Source organism: Gavialis gangeticus, unplaced genomic scaffold (assembly GCF_001723915.1).
Source record: "Gavialis gangeticus isolate Ggan-Ray unplaced genomic scaffold, GavGan_comp1, whole genome shotgun sequence".
In the NCBI taxonomy this organism is placed as follows: Eukaryota; Metazoa; Chordata; order Crocodylia; family Gavialidae; genus Gavialis; species Gavialis gangeticus.
Genome location: NW_017729017.1, coordinates 6,600,865 through 6,619,545, shown reverse-complemented (window position 1 = coordinate 6,619,545; position 18,681 = coordinate 6,600,865). Strand labels below are relative to the sequence as shown.

Genomic DNA, 18,681 nt, shown 5'->3' with positions numbered 1-18,681 from the left:
CATGTGAAAAGCCCAGAGATTTCAAATAGGAATTCATAATGTTAAAAACTTCCTGACCTGTTATTGTCTTTCCTTGTTCTTTAAAATATAAGAATATTTATCCATAGTTTTCTATTATTTTTCTGTAGTCAGAAATTGAGTGAAAACAAAGAACTGGCATTTTCCAAGGGCCGCCGTGTGTCTGTTGAGGGGGTACCTTGTGTCTATAAAGGTTGAGAACCACTGCTGTAGAACCTTGTGCCTTTTTTTGTATATTACTTGTAATAAATTATTAAACATTCAACCTAAGCCCAACAAACTTCGAGCTGTACTCCTTCAACACTACTTTTCATTTATTTATTTATTTTCCTCTCTGCTTTAATGCTGTACTATATCCATTTGGAACATGTAACTAATCAGTGGGCGTGTCTGCATGAGTAAATGTTTCTGGATGAACGTACCTTGAGTAGGCGTCTACATGCATTTGGGAGCAGATTTGCTCCAACCTTGCTCTGCCCCCCTGCAGCATCCAGGGGGACCTCCACACTCCCCTTGGGTGGCAGGAGCAGGGGGCCAGGAGACAGTTGTCTCCTGGGTGGAGGGGCCGGGAGGTTGCTCCCTGCCCCTGAGAGCTGCCTGCTGCCAGCACAGGCTTTGATGGCAGAACCTGGGCTGGGACAATGTCCCCCTGCCCCAGCATTAGGGAGCTCCTGGCCCTTGCTCCTCATTCGGGGGTAGGGGACTGGGAGAGAGCTGTGGGGGAGGGACAGGTCCCAGCCCCCTGCCCTGACCCACTAGTGGGGAAACTAGCAGCATTCCCCCAGCTGGGCAGGGAAATGCTGAAGCTGCAGGTTGTAAACCATGTATGTGCTTTTGTTAGTGTTGGACTGATGTTGTAGTTGTGATGGTCCAGGACACATGAGGGGCTGGGACCTGCCCCTCCCCCACAGCTCTTTCCAAGCCCTGTGTCTCGATTGCATGATTTGGAGACAGGGATGGGAAAGAGCTGCAGGTTGGGACCTGTTGCAGACTGAGACAGTTCCCATCCAGCCCCGGGCTGCTCAGGGAAGTCTGCATGTGCAGCCTGGAGCTGGCTGGACCTGTCTGAAACAGGACAGTTCCCAGCCAGCTCCAGGATGCACATGCATACTTCCCCGTGCAGCCCAGGGCTGGCTGGGTCTGGGGTAGATCCCAGCCAGCTCCAGGCTGGGTGAGAAACTCTCTCTATGCAGGGAGGTGCTGGCCCTGCCTCCATGATGGAAGCGGGGCTGAGAGATCCTTGTCCCTGGGAGCTGCCTGCTGATGGGGTGGGTTCCGGTGATGGAATCCAGGCTGGAACAGTGTCCCCCTGCCCTGGCAGCAGGCAGTTCCCAAGGGCAGGGAATAATCTCCCATCCCCTGCTCTGATGATGGAATTGGGGCTGGGAACTCTGTGCTGCTGGGGCAAGGGGATATTGTCCCAGCTCAGGTTCTTCCACTGGAGTCTGCCCTGGCAGTAGGCAACTCCTGGAAGCAAGGAGCAATCTCCTGCCCCTTGCCCAGCTGACCAGGAACAAATTAACTCCCAGTTGGCTGTCTACACGTCTTACTGCGCAGTAACTACTCCGCAATTAATTTGCTACCTGCATTTGAAGATAGCAAATTAACTGTGGAGTAAACCAACTAAATGCACAGTAAGCATCTCCATAGGTAGACGGTGACACTTACTGCACAATAAATTGGTCTACTGCACAGTAGTGTCTCATGTAGATGCACCCATTTAGACGGAAATTGAAGAAAAGTCTAGCTTGCTTACGATTAGTTATTGAACTCTGTCTATACATTTATTTAAACTTCTATAGTCTGGCAGTGATTGTAACTTTGTTCTTAAAGCATGAAAAATGAAGGTAATAAGGACCTCCTTTTATACTGAAACCAGCTTAATGGCAGGTTGATGAAACCTAAATAATGAAGCAAGCTTTCTTTTTTATACTGCATGTTTATTGTAAAAAATGCAAGGTGTCCTTCAGCTGCTGTAATTTAGGAAGAACCTGACTGTTTTAGAAATGTTTCCTGCCACCTTCATTGAGTGAATGACTGTGTAAGCACCTTCATTTTTGAAGTAACGCATCATATATTTCATGAATCCTAACTAATTCATGCAGCTGTTTAATCACCAGGTGTCTTTTGGTACATAATATAGCTGAATATATATCATCATCTTCCAGGCTACTGTACAGTAAGCTAAGCACTATAAAGCAGGTAACATGACTTAAAAGCAAGGCAGCAGATTTCTGTCTCATTTTTAATAGGTTTTTTTTAAATGAAATTGCTCAGAAATAAGCAAGCTGGTTATGCTTTAATATATAGTTACACTGCTATTTAACCTTTGGTGACAAGAAATACGGTAGTACATTTAATTTTTTTTTTTTGTCTTCTGGCTTAGAATACTTAGTGGTGAGAGGTTCTATATTTCCAGTAGATTGAAGCTTTTTCCATTTCCTGACTCTTTAAAATCTAAGTGGACACTTCTTCAAAATGAATCTTTCCCTAATTGCATATTTCTTGTCTCTTAATAGGATTACAGATGCTTTCCTGAAAGCAGATCCCCACATTCAAATAGAGGGTTCAAACAGAAAATACTACAAGATTTCTACTGCAATGGAAGATATGGAAGCGTACTCTAAACTAACAGGTATGAGCTTTCAGTGGTGACTTGTTTAACTAGCTAAGATAACCTATTTATGAGGACAGGGACAATCCTTTATTTGTTGTGCTTGCACAGCATGTAGCACAGCATGGTCCTTATCCTTGACTTCATGCTCTTAATGCTCCTATAATGTAATTAATAAGCGATGCATGATTTGATCACCATATCTCTGGGCTATGACAATTTGTTAGACATGGAATTTCTGCTTGGTGGTCTGGTTGTAATTGGCCGTTCTTCAAGGTGTGTTCATTTTCATTCTGTTGCTGGTATATAACACAGAAGTTTTAGCTGAAAAGTGCACAACCGCCATTTTCTGCATGCTGACGTGCATTTCGCCACTTACACAACTGAGTGCAACACAGCGCAGTGTGCGTCAGCTCACATGCGGAGCAGGCTCCATTAATCAAGTGCATCGGGGCACACAAAGGTATGTGTATAAATGCCCTATAAGCCTGAACCTGAGGTGCAAGGCTCAAAGTGGCCCATATCCATAGCATCACAATAGAAGGTGCATCATATGGGGAGATAAATTGTATGTTTTATTTCTGTTGTTGTTTGGGGTTTGTGTTACATGGGATGACCAGATTGTGGCTGTAGGGGAGTATTGGAGGACACACAGCAGGGTGACTGGGGCACTCTGGGTTTCAAGCCCAGCAAAGCAACAAAGGGAATGAGGTAGGCTAAGGCTAAGGGGGCCAAGGCCTATGCATAAGAACAGTGAGGCAGGGCCAGGGACCCAACACAGGAAGAAAGGGAGTGACAGAGGCCAGGGATGCATGCTGTTCTCTTGAGCTGTGGGCTTGGAACCTGGTGTGCGCAGTCCTGGAGGAGAGCTTAGAAGGGCAGGTGCCCTGAAGGGAGGCCCGACTGGGGCAGGCAAGAGCAAGCGCCTGGAGGGGCAGGAGCCCCTGAAAGGTGGCACAGGCAAGGCTCAGGCCAAGGGACCAATGCTTGAACAAGGTGACAGGAGTTAGAAGGGATCACAGGAGGAGTGCCTTGGAGACACTCTGTATTGTGGAGGGGCTAAGGCCCATATAGAGCTCTACCAAGGTACAGGACCTGGTGGGTATCTAGAGCTAAAGCCTAGGGAGAGGGGCTGAGGCCTGGAAGGTCCAGCAGGGCTAGAGGGAGAGAGAGACTGGGCTACCAGAGCTCAAGCAAGAGCAAGAGAGCCCTGTTTCAGTTTGTGACAGGGGGCTGTCTTAAGGCCAGCCATGACATCAGCCTGCCCACCTGTCTACAGCAATCTGCCCACCTGACTCACCTGCCACGCCTTTGTTGTAACTAAATAGTTGTTCCTAGGTGGGAGGCTGCCCATTTAATGCCCTGATGCCAAGAGCGTAATACATGGCTCCAAACCATCCCTATAAAGTGTCCCATGCCTTTCAGATGGCATCACGTACAGGTGACAGTTCTCTTGGCCGGGCTGAACTCAGTCCTGTGCTGAGCCTCTCTCATACTGCCCCCAGCAGGGTCTCACTCACTCTGCCCCTTTCTTGTGCCTCAGTCACGCTGTCCTACTCTGCATAGCCCTTTCTGACCACCCAGGCCTCCCTACTTTATAAAGCCCTCCAGGCTTCATCTCATGGACTCTTGGTCCTGGCCCCTCGCAGAGCTTCAGGCAGCCCAATTCGGGCCCTACTGTATGATGAGGTGTCAGGTCTACTGCCCCACACACTGGGCTGATTCCGGCCCCTGGCCCTCTCTGGCCTTGGGCGTCTTAAATTTGGCCTACGGCCCACTCAAGCCTCAGGTGTCTGCCAATGTGCCTGGACCTCTAACCCGGCCTCACACTAGGTCTCGTACTTATTCAGGCCTCCCACTAGGCCTCACTCTCTCCGGCATTGGGCCTCAGGCCATCCTGGTCCCCCTGCTGTCACCCAAGCCTGGTGCTTTTCTGTCAGGGTATGCTCCCCCTAGCCTTTGCCCTCCACAGAGTCACCCAAAAGGCAGTGGCAGCTGAGGCTTTCAAGTCCCCCATACTCACCTTTCACTAGGGAGGCACAGGTGTGACATTTCCTGGAGATTGCCCCACCACAGGCAGCCCTACCACACCATCCAACCCCAGCAGGGTGTAGTTTCAGGTCATGTGCCAGGGCCACTGCTGGTCTGCCTGCTCTGGTCTTTCTCCACCCCTCTGGGCTCTGATGTTCTTCCAGGTCTGCTCACTCCTGGGCACTCTATTCCAGCCTCCACCTTATCACATAACCGTCAGTCACTGGCCCCCAACTCTCTCTCAGACCCCTTAGAGGATACCTCCCATCAGGTAGCTGAGCTTCAACCTCCATTATTCCTGCTGCCTCCTGCTGCCCCACACTGCTTGGGGGGCTCTGCCATGAGCCCCAGAAGCCCCAGTGGCCACTGCAGCAGCCGATGAGTGGGGGCTTTTTTTTCTTTTCTTTTTTTTAAGAATCAGGAGCTGGGGCCAAGTGGAGCAGCCAAGGGGGGCGGGGGGTGCTCAGGGGACTGGGGGAGCAGGCTGGTGATGGGGCCTGGCAGTGCTCCCCCTCCCATGGTGCCCTCCCTCGGCTCCCCCCTCCACCACCCCCTATTTACCAGCACAGAGCAGTCCCTGTGGCAGTGAACAGGGACTGCCCGAATCTCTGAAGCTCTCCAAATCTTTTCCGAATCAATTCCGACCTTTTTATTGGTCTCCTGATTTGATTTGGAGATTCGGCCACTGAATCGGGCTGAATCTCCTCCAAATCAAATCAGCACCCAAAGCTTCGAACAGCCCTATCAAGCAGCTTTTGCAGTTGCTGAGAACATGTTCTAATACTGAAAATCTGTAGAAAAGCTGCTTAAAATGTGTGCATGTACTGTAATGGGAGACCCTAGCCTCCTTACTAGAGAGTATGAATGAAAAAGGAGAACTGTTTGTGAGCTGAGAGCCCTGTGGAGCGCTGCTTTGTACCAGAGGGCTAGTGGACTGCTGAGGGTACAAGCCTTGGGAACCACTAGGGTCTGAGGAGCCAGTTAGGGTTGAGAAGCCTGTGAAACTGATGATTGGGTGGGCCTGAACAGGCATGGCCCTGTGATGTCAACATAGACGGAGAGACACCTAAGGATTGAACTGAGGGCCTACTCCTTAATAATCATTACCACTAAAGGCATAGCAAGGAAAGAGACAAATTAGGCCACTGGGATGTTGGGAGGGTTGGCAGGCAAGAGCTAAACGCTGAGAGACAGCAAACTACCCCACGATACCTGGGACCTGCTATTTCTCCACGGTAAAAGCATGAGGGTTTTATGCTTATTTTGGTAGAGCAGTGTTTTGATTGTTTAAATCAACTCCTCCAGTCTCAAACTAGGTCATTATTTGTGAATTGCCACAGGTGTAACATAAAGGCAAGAAGTCAAAGAAGATACTTGCCTTAGACCACAGGTATCAAACATAAGGCCCAGGAGGCAGATCTGGCCCTTGAAGCCTTATGATCTGGTCCATGGGTCTTGGATTGACCCCATGCACTGCATGCCAGTGCTGGCACTGGGTTTGTGCTGCATGCAGTGTATGGACTGTACCTGGTATTGCATGCAGCACATGGATCTGGAGTGCGGGATACATGTGTGCCCTGCCAGACAGGTCCTGTGGGCTGGCTCCAGTATGCACAGATAGCCTAGCCCTGGAACCAGCAGAGCCAGTGCATACTGCATGCAGCATATGGGCTGGATCTGGCACCAGGGATGTTGCGTGCGGCACAAGGGGTCATTTCTGATCTGGCCCGCAGACCAGTTCAGTGATCCTCAACCAGCCCATGGGGCCAGGTAAGTTTTACACTCCTGTCTTAAAGTAACTAATTAAAGAGGTATTCTTTATTTGTTCCATGACCTACTCAAATTCCTTGCCATTATGGAGTATTGGTGGAGGAAGAAAAGGAGGAATAGGTCTCCAACTCTTTTTGAACTCAGGAAGAAGGAAGCTTAAGGACCATCAGAGTTTAGGCACAGCCCCTGACAGAAAAACTACTGGTCAAACTTGAGTATATCAGTGGTTCAGCATATTTGGCCAACACATCTTAAACCATGATTACTGTATGACAGCTGCCCATTTTCTTCCCATGCTGCTTCAAAAACACTTCCAGTAACAATTTTTATCTTATGCTATTTTGTATTAATTCTGGGACCCTTCTTAAGAGACCTGCTGCTGTTTGAGAGACAGAGAGGGATTTTATTCTCCAGCATCCATTGTTGGAGATATAAAGTACTTGTGTTATATGCAGGTATTTCTCTATTACATGCAGGTCTCTTCATGCCTTAAATAAGGAGTGTAAAACTCACCTGACCTTGTGGGCTGAATGAGTGACCTTGGGCCTTGGACTTGCACCCTATGGAGAGTGGCTGTAGTGGCAGGTTCAGCCCATGCACTGCACACCCTAGCCCATGGTGTTTGCGCAGCCTGCAGCACATGGGATGGACCTGGCACTGCAGGCACCACAGAGGCCACACTCGACACCCTGTGCTGTGTGCATCCTGCACACCATGGGCACTGCGTGGCCCCTGCTGGCTTGGGGACCATGTGCAGAGAAATCCCTGAGGCTAGCATCTGTGGCATGGGGATAGACTTCCTACATGCACTGCATACAACGTGGGGCACACACTCCAGGTAGCACCCAACTGAATGGCCCGCATGCTGGCTCCAAGTCCAGCAGGGCACTGCATGGAGTGTGTGTCCTTTGCTGGCCCTCTGTGCCATGTGTAGTGCACATAGCCGGTCCATCCCCTGCACCATATATACTATGTGCCAGCCCTGGGGCTCAACGTGTATACAGCCCCCAGGGCCAGCACAAGGCATGCGCTTCCTGCAGTACATGGGGTAGACCCAGCTCTGCACATGGGACCCTGAGGCACAGGCTGCATCCAGACTGACCTCCTGTGCTGCCTGCAGCATGTGTGGTGCAGCATCCCGCCTAGTGGTGATGTGTAAAGGGACCATGGGGGACCCCCCCCACCCCAGTCAGCAAGATTAGCCACAGGGGAACTACTCCTGCCCAGTCGCTCACTGGTTGCTGTGGGGGGCATGTGCCTCCCCTGACTAAGGTGGCACCAGTCACTCAAGATCCAGCCCTTGCATGGCATGCTGCATGCAGAGCCAGGGCCAGCACATGGGATCAGTTTAGTGACCCAGGGGCCAGATCAAATGGTTCCATGAGTCCTATGTTTGACACTCCTGCCTTAAATGAAGAAAATGGGATACAGTCTTGTGCTAATCCACTGTTGTTGGGATATGGAATTTTTACTACATATGAATTAGAAAAGGCTGTAACTAGTGAAAGAGGTGTCAGTTGCAAACCTGTTAATCTTATCCTCAGGGATGGGAGGTCAGCATATCTTTTAATCTTTATTTTGAACATTGTGTATAAGAAATTTTAAAATGTTTTTGTTAGTGTATTGGGTCACTCGTTGAAAATGGCTTGAATTTTTTTCTCCTAAGTTTTTGCATAAATTTAGCTTGCACAGTACAGACATAGATTCAGAGTTTGTCTTTGCTGTAACAATTGGAACTTGACTGACTGACTATATAAAGAACATGTGTTTAACTTTGACAGATAACATCTTTCTGGAGATTTTGCACTCCAGTTGTCCAGAACTGGCTGAGGCACGAGAAATTTTGTATAAAATAGAGCAACGTCAACTATACAAGTATGTAGGAGAAACTAAGCCTAAAAAAGGAAAGGAAATTGAAAAGGTAATCTCTGTTGATGGCCAGCTCTAAATTCTGCTGCTGCTTGAATGTACAAATCTTACTGATCTGTTAATTGTAAGTTGTTTGTGTCAAGGGCACATTGACAACAGAACCAGCAAGTGAATGGAAAAGAGGGATATCCGAAAAGTAGACGGGGGAGCGGGGAGTGTTAAAGAAAGGTGACTTACTGATTTAATTATGGAAATCTGTTTGAAGTAACATGTTTTCTGTAAAAATATCAGTGTCACTCTAGTTCAAAAATTAAGTGAGAACATCTGAGGAATGCAAGGAAATGGTCAAACTGTTTAGATAGTAACAAAAATCTAATGCATGTGTCCAACTCATCATTGGAAAGTTTTTCCCCCTAAACTTGACTCATTTGTTTTAATATTGATAATTAGAAATAATTACTGAAATTCTGGAATGTGCACAACCTAAAATCTCAACTTAAATGTTACACACCAAAGATACTATATAGCTGAAGCTGAGATTAGCACTTATAGTTGAAGGTTGCTTGTCATGTGCTGTTGTAAAATGCTGTGAGTTAATATAAGTCTGTCAGAACTTAACTGGGGATAAAATATCTGTTACCAACTGAATTTCTGTGGAAAAAAATTCAGCAAACAATTCAACTATTTCAAAATCCAGAATTAAGGTAAAATAAGCTTTGTCTGGTTTTTTAAAATTTTCCTTATATTTGTTAAAAAGCTTGAGATTTTTTAATGTTACAACTTTGTTATAAAAATATTTTTCAAACATATTCAAGTATAAATCTTTGTTTATAAGAAAATCATTCTGTTAATCATGTCATGATTAAATGTGTTTAAAAGCAGAGGTTCAGCACAGTTTCCACTAAAATCCTGGATTTTTTTTTCTTGGAAATGTGAGGGCTGATAGTATCCTATGCACTAAACACTTTACGGCTATTCAAGGCCATCTAAAATTATTTCTCATAACAGGGAAACTCTAGCCAAATTAACACAGTTAACAGAAATGCAGACACCTCAAATTTATGGCATTTCATGCAAGTGTTATTCCATCTGCTTTGAAGTAGTACGTTGTACCTCATCATCAGATGATGAGGTCATTGCAAATACTGGAGCTCCATCTACAATTAAAGTAGATTCATGAAATACAAATGTTTCTGCAATTAATTTCTACAATTAAGGATTTTATATTTTGTGAATGGCAACTAATTTGGAGGAAAAAATATGCTGGCTTTTTAAAAAATAATTGTGTTTTCACTAGTTTGCCTGTATGTCTGTATTCTCAGTCTTCTCAACTGGGTTCTGTTGCACAGTTCGGGAACTGGTAGTATGTGACAAAACCTTTTTGGCAAAGGACAGACATTACACACAAACTGGTTTAAGTGATCAGAAACTGATTTAAACCTGTAAGAGAACAGATGTTCAGTACACATAAACCAGTTTGAAAATGGCTGAAATCTGTTTGAGATAAACCCGGTTGAATGTAGTATCAGACTTAACTGATTTAGGTCAAACAGGTTTATGCAATATCTGTCCCAGACCCCTTGCTGGTTTAAGATAAATCAGACTCCCCCAGCATCCTGGAATGCTTTCTGGGCTGGTGGGGCTCTCTGCTCCACAGCAAAACTGGCCCCTTCCCTCTGCTCCCACACTGGAGCTCTGGCAGAGACTGTAGGTGTCTGCCTGACTTCTCCCTGCTAAGCGGGGATTATTTTCCCCAGCCCCTATGCTTTACACAGACACCTCTCAGCATTAGCTAGTAGACCACATGCTGGCTACAGTCTGTGCTGTCAGAGACAACAAAGGAAGACAGGCTTTTTGGAGCTAATCATCAGGTAGCTGGTAATGTCCTTCCTTGGAAAAGCTGTTTAAGAAGGGTTTGAACTAATGGAGAGAGGCTTTGTTTTCTTAATTGGTTGATAAACACTGAGTTAGGGGTGATAAACATTCCCTGCTGGGCTGCTGAGGAGGGGGGGACCCCTCCCTAGTCCTGCCAGGGCCTGGCCTTGCCCCCCACAGCTCAGCACTATGGAAGAGATGAGAGGGCTATTGTTGTGCCTCCCAGCTTCTAGCCTGAGCCACTGCAGGCAGGTGCCTGAATTTTTTCAGTCCAGAGGGAGTGTCTTACGGTTACAAACTGGTTTAGCCTAGCCAGGTTAGACTAACCTGCAAAGATTGAATCAATTCAGAATCAGGCTTTTTAAATGTCTGTCCCTAGCCTTTGACTTTACTCTTTCTCAGGAGGAGTACGACACATTGCCAGCTGATGTTGCTGCTGCCAAGCCAGAAAACATACCTCACGATATGGAGTTGAAGTCTGAAGACTTCATAGTTGATGTAAATATCTCCTTTTAGAGAAACAAATATCAACTATATTGTATCACTTCTGTAATCAGAAAGAAGCTACTATACTCAAATTTAAATGCAAACTGTGTGTGCGCGCGCGCGTGTGTGTTTGTGTGTGTGTGTACACTTTATATTCTATATAAGCAACTGGCATGTCCCGTTCACACTGTAATTAACTGTGCAATTCAAGGACACTGTGAAAGATAAGGTAAAATTCAGTTTGCTCTCAGCACTATGGTGGGGTGTAGTATATAACAGTAGTTTATATCTGGTATATAACAGTAGTTTACTCCTGTAAACTACTCCTGAAACCTATAGCTCAGGGACTCCTAGACTTTTCTTATAGTGTGAATCATATCTTAAAAGTTAGTCCTCTGGATACCTCTCCTCCCAGTAATTATAGTTGGTTGTGTTTTATAGTTGGGAAAGTGTTTTAACTGTTCACTGTTGGCTCCACTCCCTAGAACAGTCCCCATTTCCTCTTTTGTTCTTTTGTGTTGTATTATTTGTTAGTGGAGGCAACCAGACTGTTTGTAGTAAATATGTATGGAAGCAGGCAGTGGTGGCTCTAACCCCAGATGCCCCATCAGTTTTCTGAAGATAGATAGCAAGAATCATAGACAACAGCTCAGAAACCACTGAAGTATACTTTTTGTTCTGTGAACTGTAGAACTCAAATTTCTATGGTTTTCATACAAACCACATTTTAAAACTCAGAAATAGCTTTAATTAATAGTTGGTCAAAGTGAGTTCATACCTTCTGTTTTCCCCCACCAGTTGGTTTGCATGGATCTGAACTGTCAGTCTTGTTTTCTTACAACAAGATGCTTCATACAAGGTAGTCTCCATCCACAGATGGAGAAGGAAGGGAGGAGGGGATCATAAAAGGCAATGACTGACTTAACTCTGAAAATATTTAGCACAAAACTTTTTAAAGTAAATGCTGCTGAAAACAAAGGGAAAATGCTGTCCAGTCCCACTTGAGGGACACGTAGCAATGAACTCAAAAGTTTTTTTTTAAGATTGTATTTAATTTTTTTTCTTTTAAACTCCAGCCACAGTAGTGCTCAACGTCCAGTCTGCAGAGCCATGTGATCTGATCCATGGGGCTCTCTATGGGTCTGGAAATTTGGCAGTAGGGGAGCAGTGGCAGTGTTAATTACCTGTGCCAATGTTAATTACCCTGCTGCCAGATTTCTGAACTTGTGGGAGGATCTGTGGGTTGGATCACATAGCCCTCCACGGTAGGTCACTGATCCACAGTGCAGATCACTCCATGGCTAGATATGGTGCAGTGGATTAGGCTGGAAAGCATGGAAGATTGATCATGAGGCATTGGGGCCATACCGAGTAAAGCACTGCTAATCTTACCCTACCTCACATGTAACCAAGTGAAAGGAAGTTAAGCATTTCCCCTTGTTGAATGTCATAAATGTTTGCTTGCCAGCTGAATGCAAATGCCTTAATTCCTGCCAGCTTTCACTCTTAAAATTGCTAAGTTGTTATTTTATGAGATCAGAGGGCGGTGAGGGAAAGGGGAGGAAAAACCTAACTAAGTAGTTAGTGAGTAGCATGTTCCCACTGGTATGCATGTGGCTTGTTCATAAACTCAGCTGCGGGAATGCATACACCGTCTTTACAGCAGTCATAAAACCATTAAGGAGAAATGCACATTACAACTTGAACCTACTGTTCCTCTGTCATATGCTGAAAACATAATACCTAGGGCAGCTCTGGGCATGGCTTATTTCTCAGTGGCAGTCTTGGAAGAAATTGTTAGAAATACAAATATTAAATTATTGCTAGTTATTAATAGCTAATGGTTATTGTTGCTTTTAGGGATTCCATATTTTGTGTATATGTGTAAAATCAAAAAAACTTGAAGACAAATGTGTTAGGATGAATTCCATCTTATTTTCTGTCTCCCAAGGTTATCAATATGGATTATGGAATGAAAGAACAGAACCCTATTGATAATGTTCGCTTCTATTGCAAGTCTGACCCTAGCCAGGCAATCAAGATTACTAAAGAACAGGTACTTATCAGTCTGAACACTTTTATGGATCATGCAGTGTAATTTTCCCATAATCTGGAGTTTCTGTGTTTATAAATGATGTGGAAAAGGGGGGTGAGTAGTGAGGTGACCAAATTTGCAGATGACACAATTCAAAGTGGTAAAGAGCAAGGCAGACTGTGAGGAACTACAGAAAGATGTAGCATGATTAAGCAAATGGGCAACTAAATAGCAGATGCAGTTTAATTAAAAAGAGTATAAAGTGATGCACCTGGACAAAAATAACTCAAATGATACCTACACTATGATGAGCTGTACATTAGCTCTTACCAGAGAGGAAAGATATCTGGGAGTCGTTATGGACAGCTCACTGAAAACATCAGCTCAGTGCTCAGCAGCTGTCAAAAAGGCAAACAAAATGTTATGGATTATTAAGAAGGAAATTGTAAGCAAAGCTGAAAGTGTCGTCATGGTCATTTATAAATAAATGGTGCGTCCACACCTTGAAGACTGGTCCCAGTTCTGGTCCCCGCACCTCAGAAAAGATATAGAAGAACTAGAGAAGGTATAGAGAAGGGCAACAAGGATGATTAGAGATATGGAGGGGCTGCCATATGAGGAGATATTGAAGAAGCTGTTCAGTTTAGAAATGGTGCTTGGGGGGGAGACCTGGTAAGTTTACAAAATAATAAATGGCAAAGATAAAGTAAATAGGGATTTATTATTTACTATCTCATACAATACAAGAACTAGGGATCACAAAATAAAACTAGGATGTAGGTTTAAAACTAACAAAAGGAAATTCTTTATCACACAGTGTATAATTAAAGTGTGGAAGTCACTGCTACCAGATGTGGAAGCGGACACGTTAGCTAGATTCAAGAAGGGATTGGACGGATTCTTGGAGGAAAGAGGCAGCAGTAGCTTTTGATCATGGGAGTTGAAGATACAGCCTCTGAATTAGAACTTTCTCACCCTTAAATGCTGGAGACCTCAAATGAGAGGGAAACAGTGGGGTGGGGGGGGTCATACTCAGTTCACTATCCCTTTCAACATCCTCTGTCTGCCACTGTGACCTAGGATACTGGGCAAAATGAACTTATGGTCTGACCCAGTAAATGTTCTTATGTGTTTGTTGCATATAATGCTACTTAGAATCTATTCCTCGTTAATTTATATAAAGAATGGAGTTCAACAGGGAAAACCAGAATCTAATTAAGGCTCTAAAAAGAACTGGGAAATTTTAGTAATAAATATATATATGGGAAAATCTTGGAATCTCAAATAAACCATTACATGAATTTCAAAAAGATATTTAAGTTCTTTTTTTTCTGTATTCAAAAGGTTTCTAGGTTTCTGCCAGAGACCTTTGAGGAACAGCTTATCCGAGTTTACTGTAAGAAAACAGATGAGAAGAGTCTCAATGCTGCAATACAGTATTTTGTGCAGTGGTGTATAAACAGAGATTTCACTAAACCACAGGTAAAGTTTGTATAATGTTACCTCCATACATTTCTACCCCTGGACCGTCTCACCTTGGCCTAGGGAGTCTGGATTTCTATAATTAGTATAATATTAAGGAATTTTATGGGTAAGCCTTATCTGGGCTATAGAACTTCACCATAGCTGAACTGAATTTAATCCACCACACCCTCCTGTGTGGACACTTTTATTTTAGCTTGTAAACAGCTTTGATTACATTAGGTTAGTTTTAGAGGTGCAGTGATACATCGGTCTGATATGGGATCAGCACTGATATAAAGAAAATTAACTATATCGGAGATCAACCTGATGTGGCTGATAATTTGACCAGCCGCAGCATGGCACACAGGCAGTGAGGAGCGCAGCCAGCAGCTTGGCTAGCTGTGTGTAGCTGGTATGTCTGTTGTGGTGGACATGGAGGGAGGAGAAAGGAAGTATGGAGGGGCAGATCAGTGCCCCCCATGGTGAGGGAGGAGTGGGGCTGGGGTACGTGCTGCCCAGCCAGGGTGGGGTGGGCACAGGACAGAGCTGCGGCTCCCAGCACTGTGTGCTGCTGGTCCAGGAGCAGCTTGTCTGGTGGCTTCCATCATTGCTCCTGCTGCTCATCCGGGAAGACATGGGGGAGGTGGAGAGGGGCATCTGTCCCCGGATCTGCGTGGAGTGGGGCAGGGCGGGTGGGCTGCGGCTGGGGGCCATGCTGTGCTGCACTCAGAGCAGGTGGCAGCAACACTGGGAAGGAGCTATGGTGAAATTTGGGGGGCTGCACCCCCTCCCCATAGCCCCCTCTCCCAGCACTGCCGGCACCCGCTCCAAGCACAGTGCAGCATGGCCCTAGCCTGCAGCTGCAGCCTGCCCGGCCCGACCCACACAGATCAGGGGGCACACATCCCCTCCCATCCCCCCCGGATGAGCAGCGGTGGGAGCTCCCAGATAAGCTGCTTCTAAACGAGTGGTGCGCAGCAGCCTTAGCCACCGCCCCCCTCCCTGCACCCCCTGGACAAGCTGCGGCTCTGTCCCACGCCTACCCTACCTCCTCCCTCACTGCAGGTGTTGATCTCCCCCCCCACACACGCACATCCCTTTGATCCCCCTCTCATTTCACCACAACAGACTTACCAACTGGACACAGCTATATCGGAAATCAGATTGGTATCAGCTAATATGCCTCTTTAAAAATCTGCTGTTGATATTGGCCCCCAAAATCTCTATCGATGCACCCCTACTTAGTTTAACTGAATAAAACCCACTTCAGTAGAGGATAGTTCACACAGGAACTTGCACTCATTCAAATCAATCAGTGTAACTGATGGAAACTTTACTATAGAAAAGGTCTAAGTCATCCATGGCCATATCTGTGGCATGTATTTTTCAAAGTGTTCAAACATTTCCTGTTATCTGTGTTTTCCCTTTTTCCTCTTGCTCATCCTAAGCCTATTTAAATTTTCTGTTTCTCTGATAGATGCTTTCTGATGAAGAGCATGATATAGGGACTAATGGGGTAGAGCACTTCATTGTCCCTCAGTGCAGTTCTGGCTTTTGCAGTGGGAGTTGGTCCAGAGCCACACTGTGACCCAGCCATGGGTGTCTGGTGCCTCTTGAGTCAGGGTGTCTGGTGCCTCTTGAGTCAAGCACGTACCCCCGACACCAGTCAGCAACCAGGAGGGGGTTCCCCTGGCAGCCAGGGGGGGTGGTCCCCAGCGGCCAATCCCACTGGTTACGGGGGGTGCCAATCTCACAATAAAAGCAGCTGCACCACTTCCGGAGCTCCGTGGCCACTTCCAGAAGCAACACAACCACTTTTGCCGGTGGCCCCGCTCTCTGGCCAGCTGTGCGCCACTTGCTCTCCAACCAGCGCTCACAAGGGGAGCACTGGTGCTCCTGCCTGCCCCCCACCCACCGGCTACACAGGGAGCGTGGCCTGACAAGGTGCACTGATGCTCTTAGGGGGTGCACATGCACCCCTGTGCACCCCCTGTGCATCACCCCTGGACCCAGCCTTTAGGATATTGGGCAGGTAGATCTAAAGCAGATCTCAAAAGAGACCAATCTTAAATAATGGACAGGCATTTATTTCCTGCACTAATTTGTAGGAAACTTGTACACCTTTGCAAATTTGCAAGACCATGGGCCATGATCCTTTGACACCTGAGATACTAAGTGATTTGGCATCATGTCCCCAGGAGCATGCGATAAATCAAAGGAACTGGAAAGAGGGGGCTCCGTGAGGCTTTAATTCCCCCTTGCTGAGTTGTGTTGATCTTGTATTGAATGTGGAAATTCAAGTTGGAAATGAAGATGCTTAATATATTCACCTTGGGTAAAAACACACAAGACCAGCTACATTTTGATGGAAGCTCTGAGACCAAATGCTCACATCACTAATATAATAATGAATACAGAGAATTAGTAGGTTGCTAACACTTATCACTTCTATATGGTACAGCATCCACTCAGCCAGTACATAATGCTTCCCGGTTTATTGTACACTTTAATGTACTGGACCCTGCAGTATGTTTTCCAGAAATGCAATCAATAGATCAAAATGCGATCATGGTCAAAATTAGGAACCAGTTAATTTCTGTTGGAACACTGATCCAAAATTTTCATGTACAGTGATCAGGCATTGATTGCAGTGTTTGTGTGGTTCTCATCTTTTACTCCATTTTACTAAATATTCTAATGTTGAGGTTTTTGATTCTAAATTCAGGAGAATGCTTTTAAAAGCAAACCTTTTCTTTCTTTCATTGGTTTGATAGGATGGTGATGTGGTTGCCCCTTTGCTAACTCCAATGAAAGCAAGCTGGAAAAACACTGAAGAAGATGAACTAGAAGGTCCAACTGAATGCAAGAAAGCTTCAAAACCCAGAGCCAGACTTTTCAATAACTGACTTATTAAATGTATTTAAAGCCTTTCTGATAAGGATTTTGCACTATCCCATTTATCTCTTTAAATGATGGCTGGCACATTTTATAAAAAGCCTATGTGAAATAAGGATAAGCTGTAAAAGCTTTTCAGAGCAGATTTACAATAATGCATTTTAAAAGGAGCTGAAATTTCCTATATAGTGTAGTTCATTAAAACTCTGTGTATTATGGTACTCAGAGGAGAATTTTATATGGAGAGATTATTTGTTGCAACAAAACTTAACACAACTGTTTCTAGTGTGTTCTTTGAATGTACTTGTGTTGTATAGCAAGAGTACCTTTTTAAAAATGAACTTCAGAGTCTTGATAAAATATACACATTTCCATAAGCATACAAAAGGGCAAAATTTTACCCTGGTTGAAATGCAGTGTTAGCTGTATTTTTCAACACAGTTCCCACTTTGCTAAAATCAGAGAACTATAAGTTTCCAGTTTCTTCTATCAGTGCAAGTATCATAAATGAAATGTTGGAAAGACCTACTGCTATTTTCTATAATTTGGATCCCCTTGTTTATGGTAATACTGAGGCTTTATCAGAAATGTAAGAGCTAAAATTTGTTTTTCCTAGAATATTTGCATTTTACCTTTAAATAACCGAAGATTAGTGTAACTGTAAAAGCTGATGAATGTGAGCTGTGTCTCCTCGTGCTACCAAAGTACCCAGACACTTTATGCGTTTTTGAAAAATAGCTCTTTGGTTTATAGAATGTGGTTTTTACTTCTGTATTCAGTTACAGAAATGCTGTGATCTTTCATTACTCTCTGAACATTCCTGGCAAGAAAAATTTGGCTAAAGAGATACTGTCAACTTGATTACTCACATATTCTTAAAATGAGGATATGTTTACACAGCAAAATACCTTCTCAGCAGTTAACTAATGCAGCAGTCTGCTAATGCAGTACTACTGCTTCCTGATCTCCCTCAGTTAACTTTACAACCCACAGCATTGTTCAGTGACTTCACAATTTTCACTGGTATATTAAATGATTTCTTTCCTCTATTGCTTGTGGGTAGTCTCAAAAGTTCTGCCAAACTGTTCAATACAAAAGCAAGGCTTTCTTCCCCTCTTCTTTTTCCTAATTTTTCACTTGCATCTCAAATGTTTTAACAGGTGCAAGTCAAAAAGCCCCTCCAACAGAAGTGTTTTTTGGGGGGTTTTCTCCGGTGTTGTCTCTTTTTTAGGTTTTAATTAAAATAAAATAAAACCCTTCACTTCCTTCTCTAAAGATTTTATTTTTTACTTGGTTTTCAAATGTTAGCCACTAATTTCCAATTAAAAAAACCCTTATGCAGTAGCTGGTCTTCATAAGCTCCAGGCACAGCTGGAAGTAATCAGGAATTAGGCTGAGTTAGCCCTCTGGGTTACAAGAAGAGGGCTCTGACCACACAGGCCCTGATATCTAGGGCGACCATATTATTTGTGCAGAAATCCATAAAGGGGTAAGGAAATCCAGAACGGGTGGAGGTGAATTGCATAGGTGCATGTGCTTGCACTCACACACACCACCCCCTGTGCAGATGAACACACCATGCACCCGCAGAGGGTGGTAGCGAGGTTCCTATCCAGCGTGTTCA

General features: G+C 44.9%; 1 protein-coding gene across 3 annotated transcripts in view; it reads left to right on the top strand.

Annotated features, from left to right (window-relative positions):
- The window catches only part of SAMHD1 (SAM and HD domain containing deoxynucleoside triphosphate triphosphohydrolase 1), a 134,310-nt gene extending 116,086 nt beyond the window's left edge, over nucleotides 1–18,224 (top strand). For all 3 annotated transcript variants that reach the window (XM_019513083.1, XM_019513082.1, XM_019513084.1), the window contains 6 exons: nucleotides 2,538–2,653; nucleotides 8,215–8,354; nucleotides 10,580–10,675; nucleotides 12,615–12,719; nucleotides 14,043–14,180; nucleotides 16,937–18,224. In XM_019513083.1, coding sequence (XP_019368628.1) covers nucleotides 2,538–2,653; nucleotides 8,215–8,354; nucleotides 10,580–10,675; nucleotides 12,615–12,719; nucleotides 14,043–14,180; nucleotides 16,937–17,068 — 727 coding nt within the window. In that variant the 3' untranslated portion in view covers nucleotides 17,069–18,224. The remainder of the gene's footprint in view (nucleotides 1–2,537; nucleotides 2,654–8,214; nucleotides 8,355–10,579; nucleotides 10,676–12,614; nucleotides 12,720–14,042; nucleotides 14,181–16,936) is intronic.
- Nucleotides 18,225–18,681: the final 457 nt, after the last annotated feature.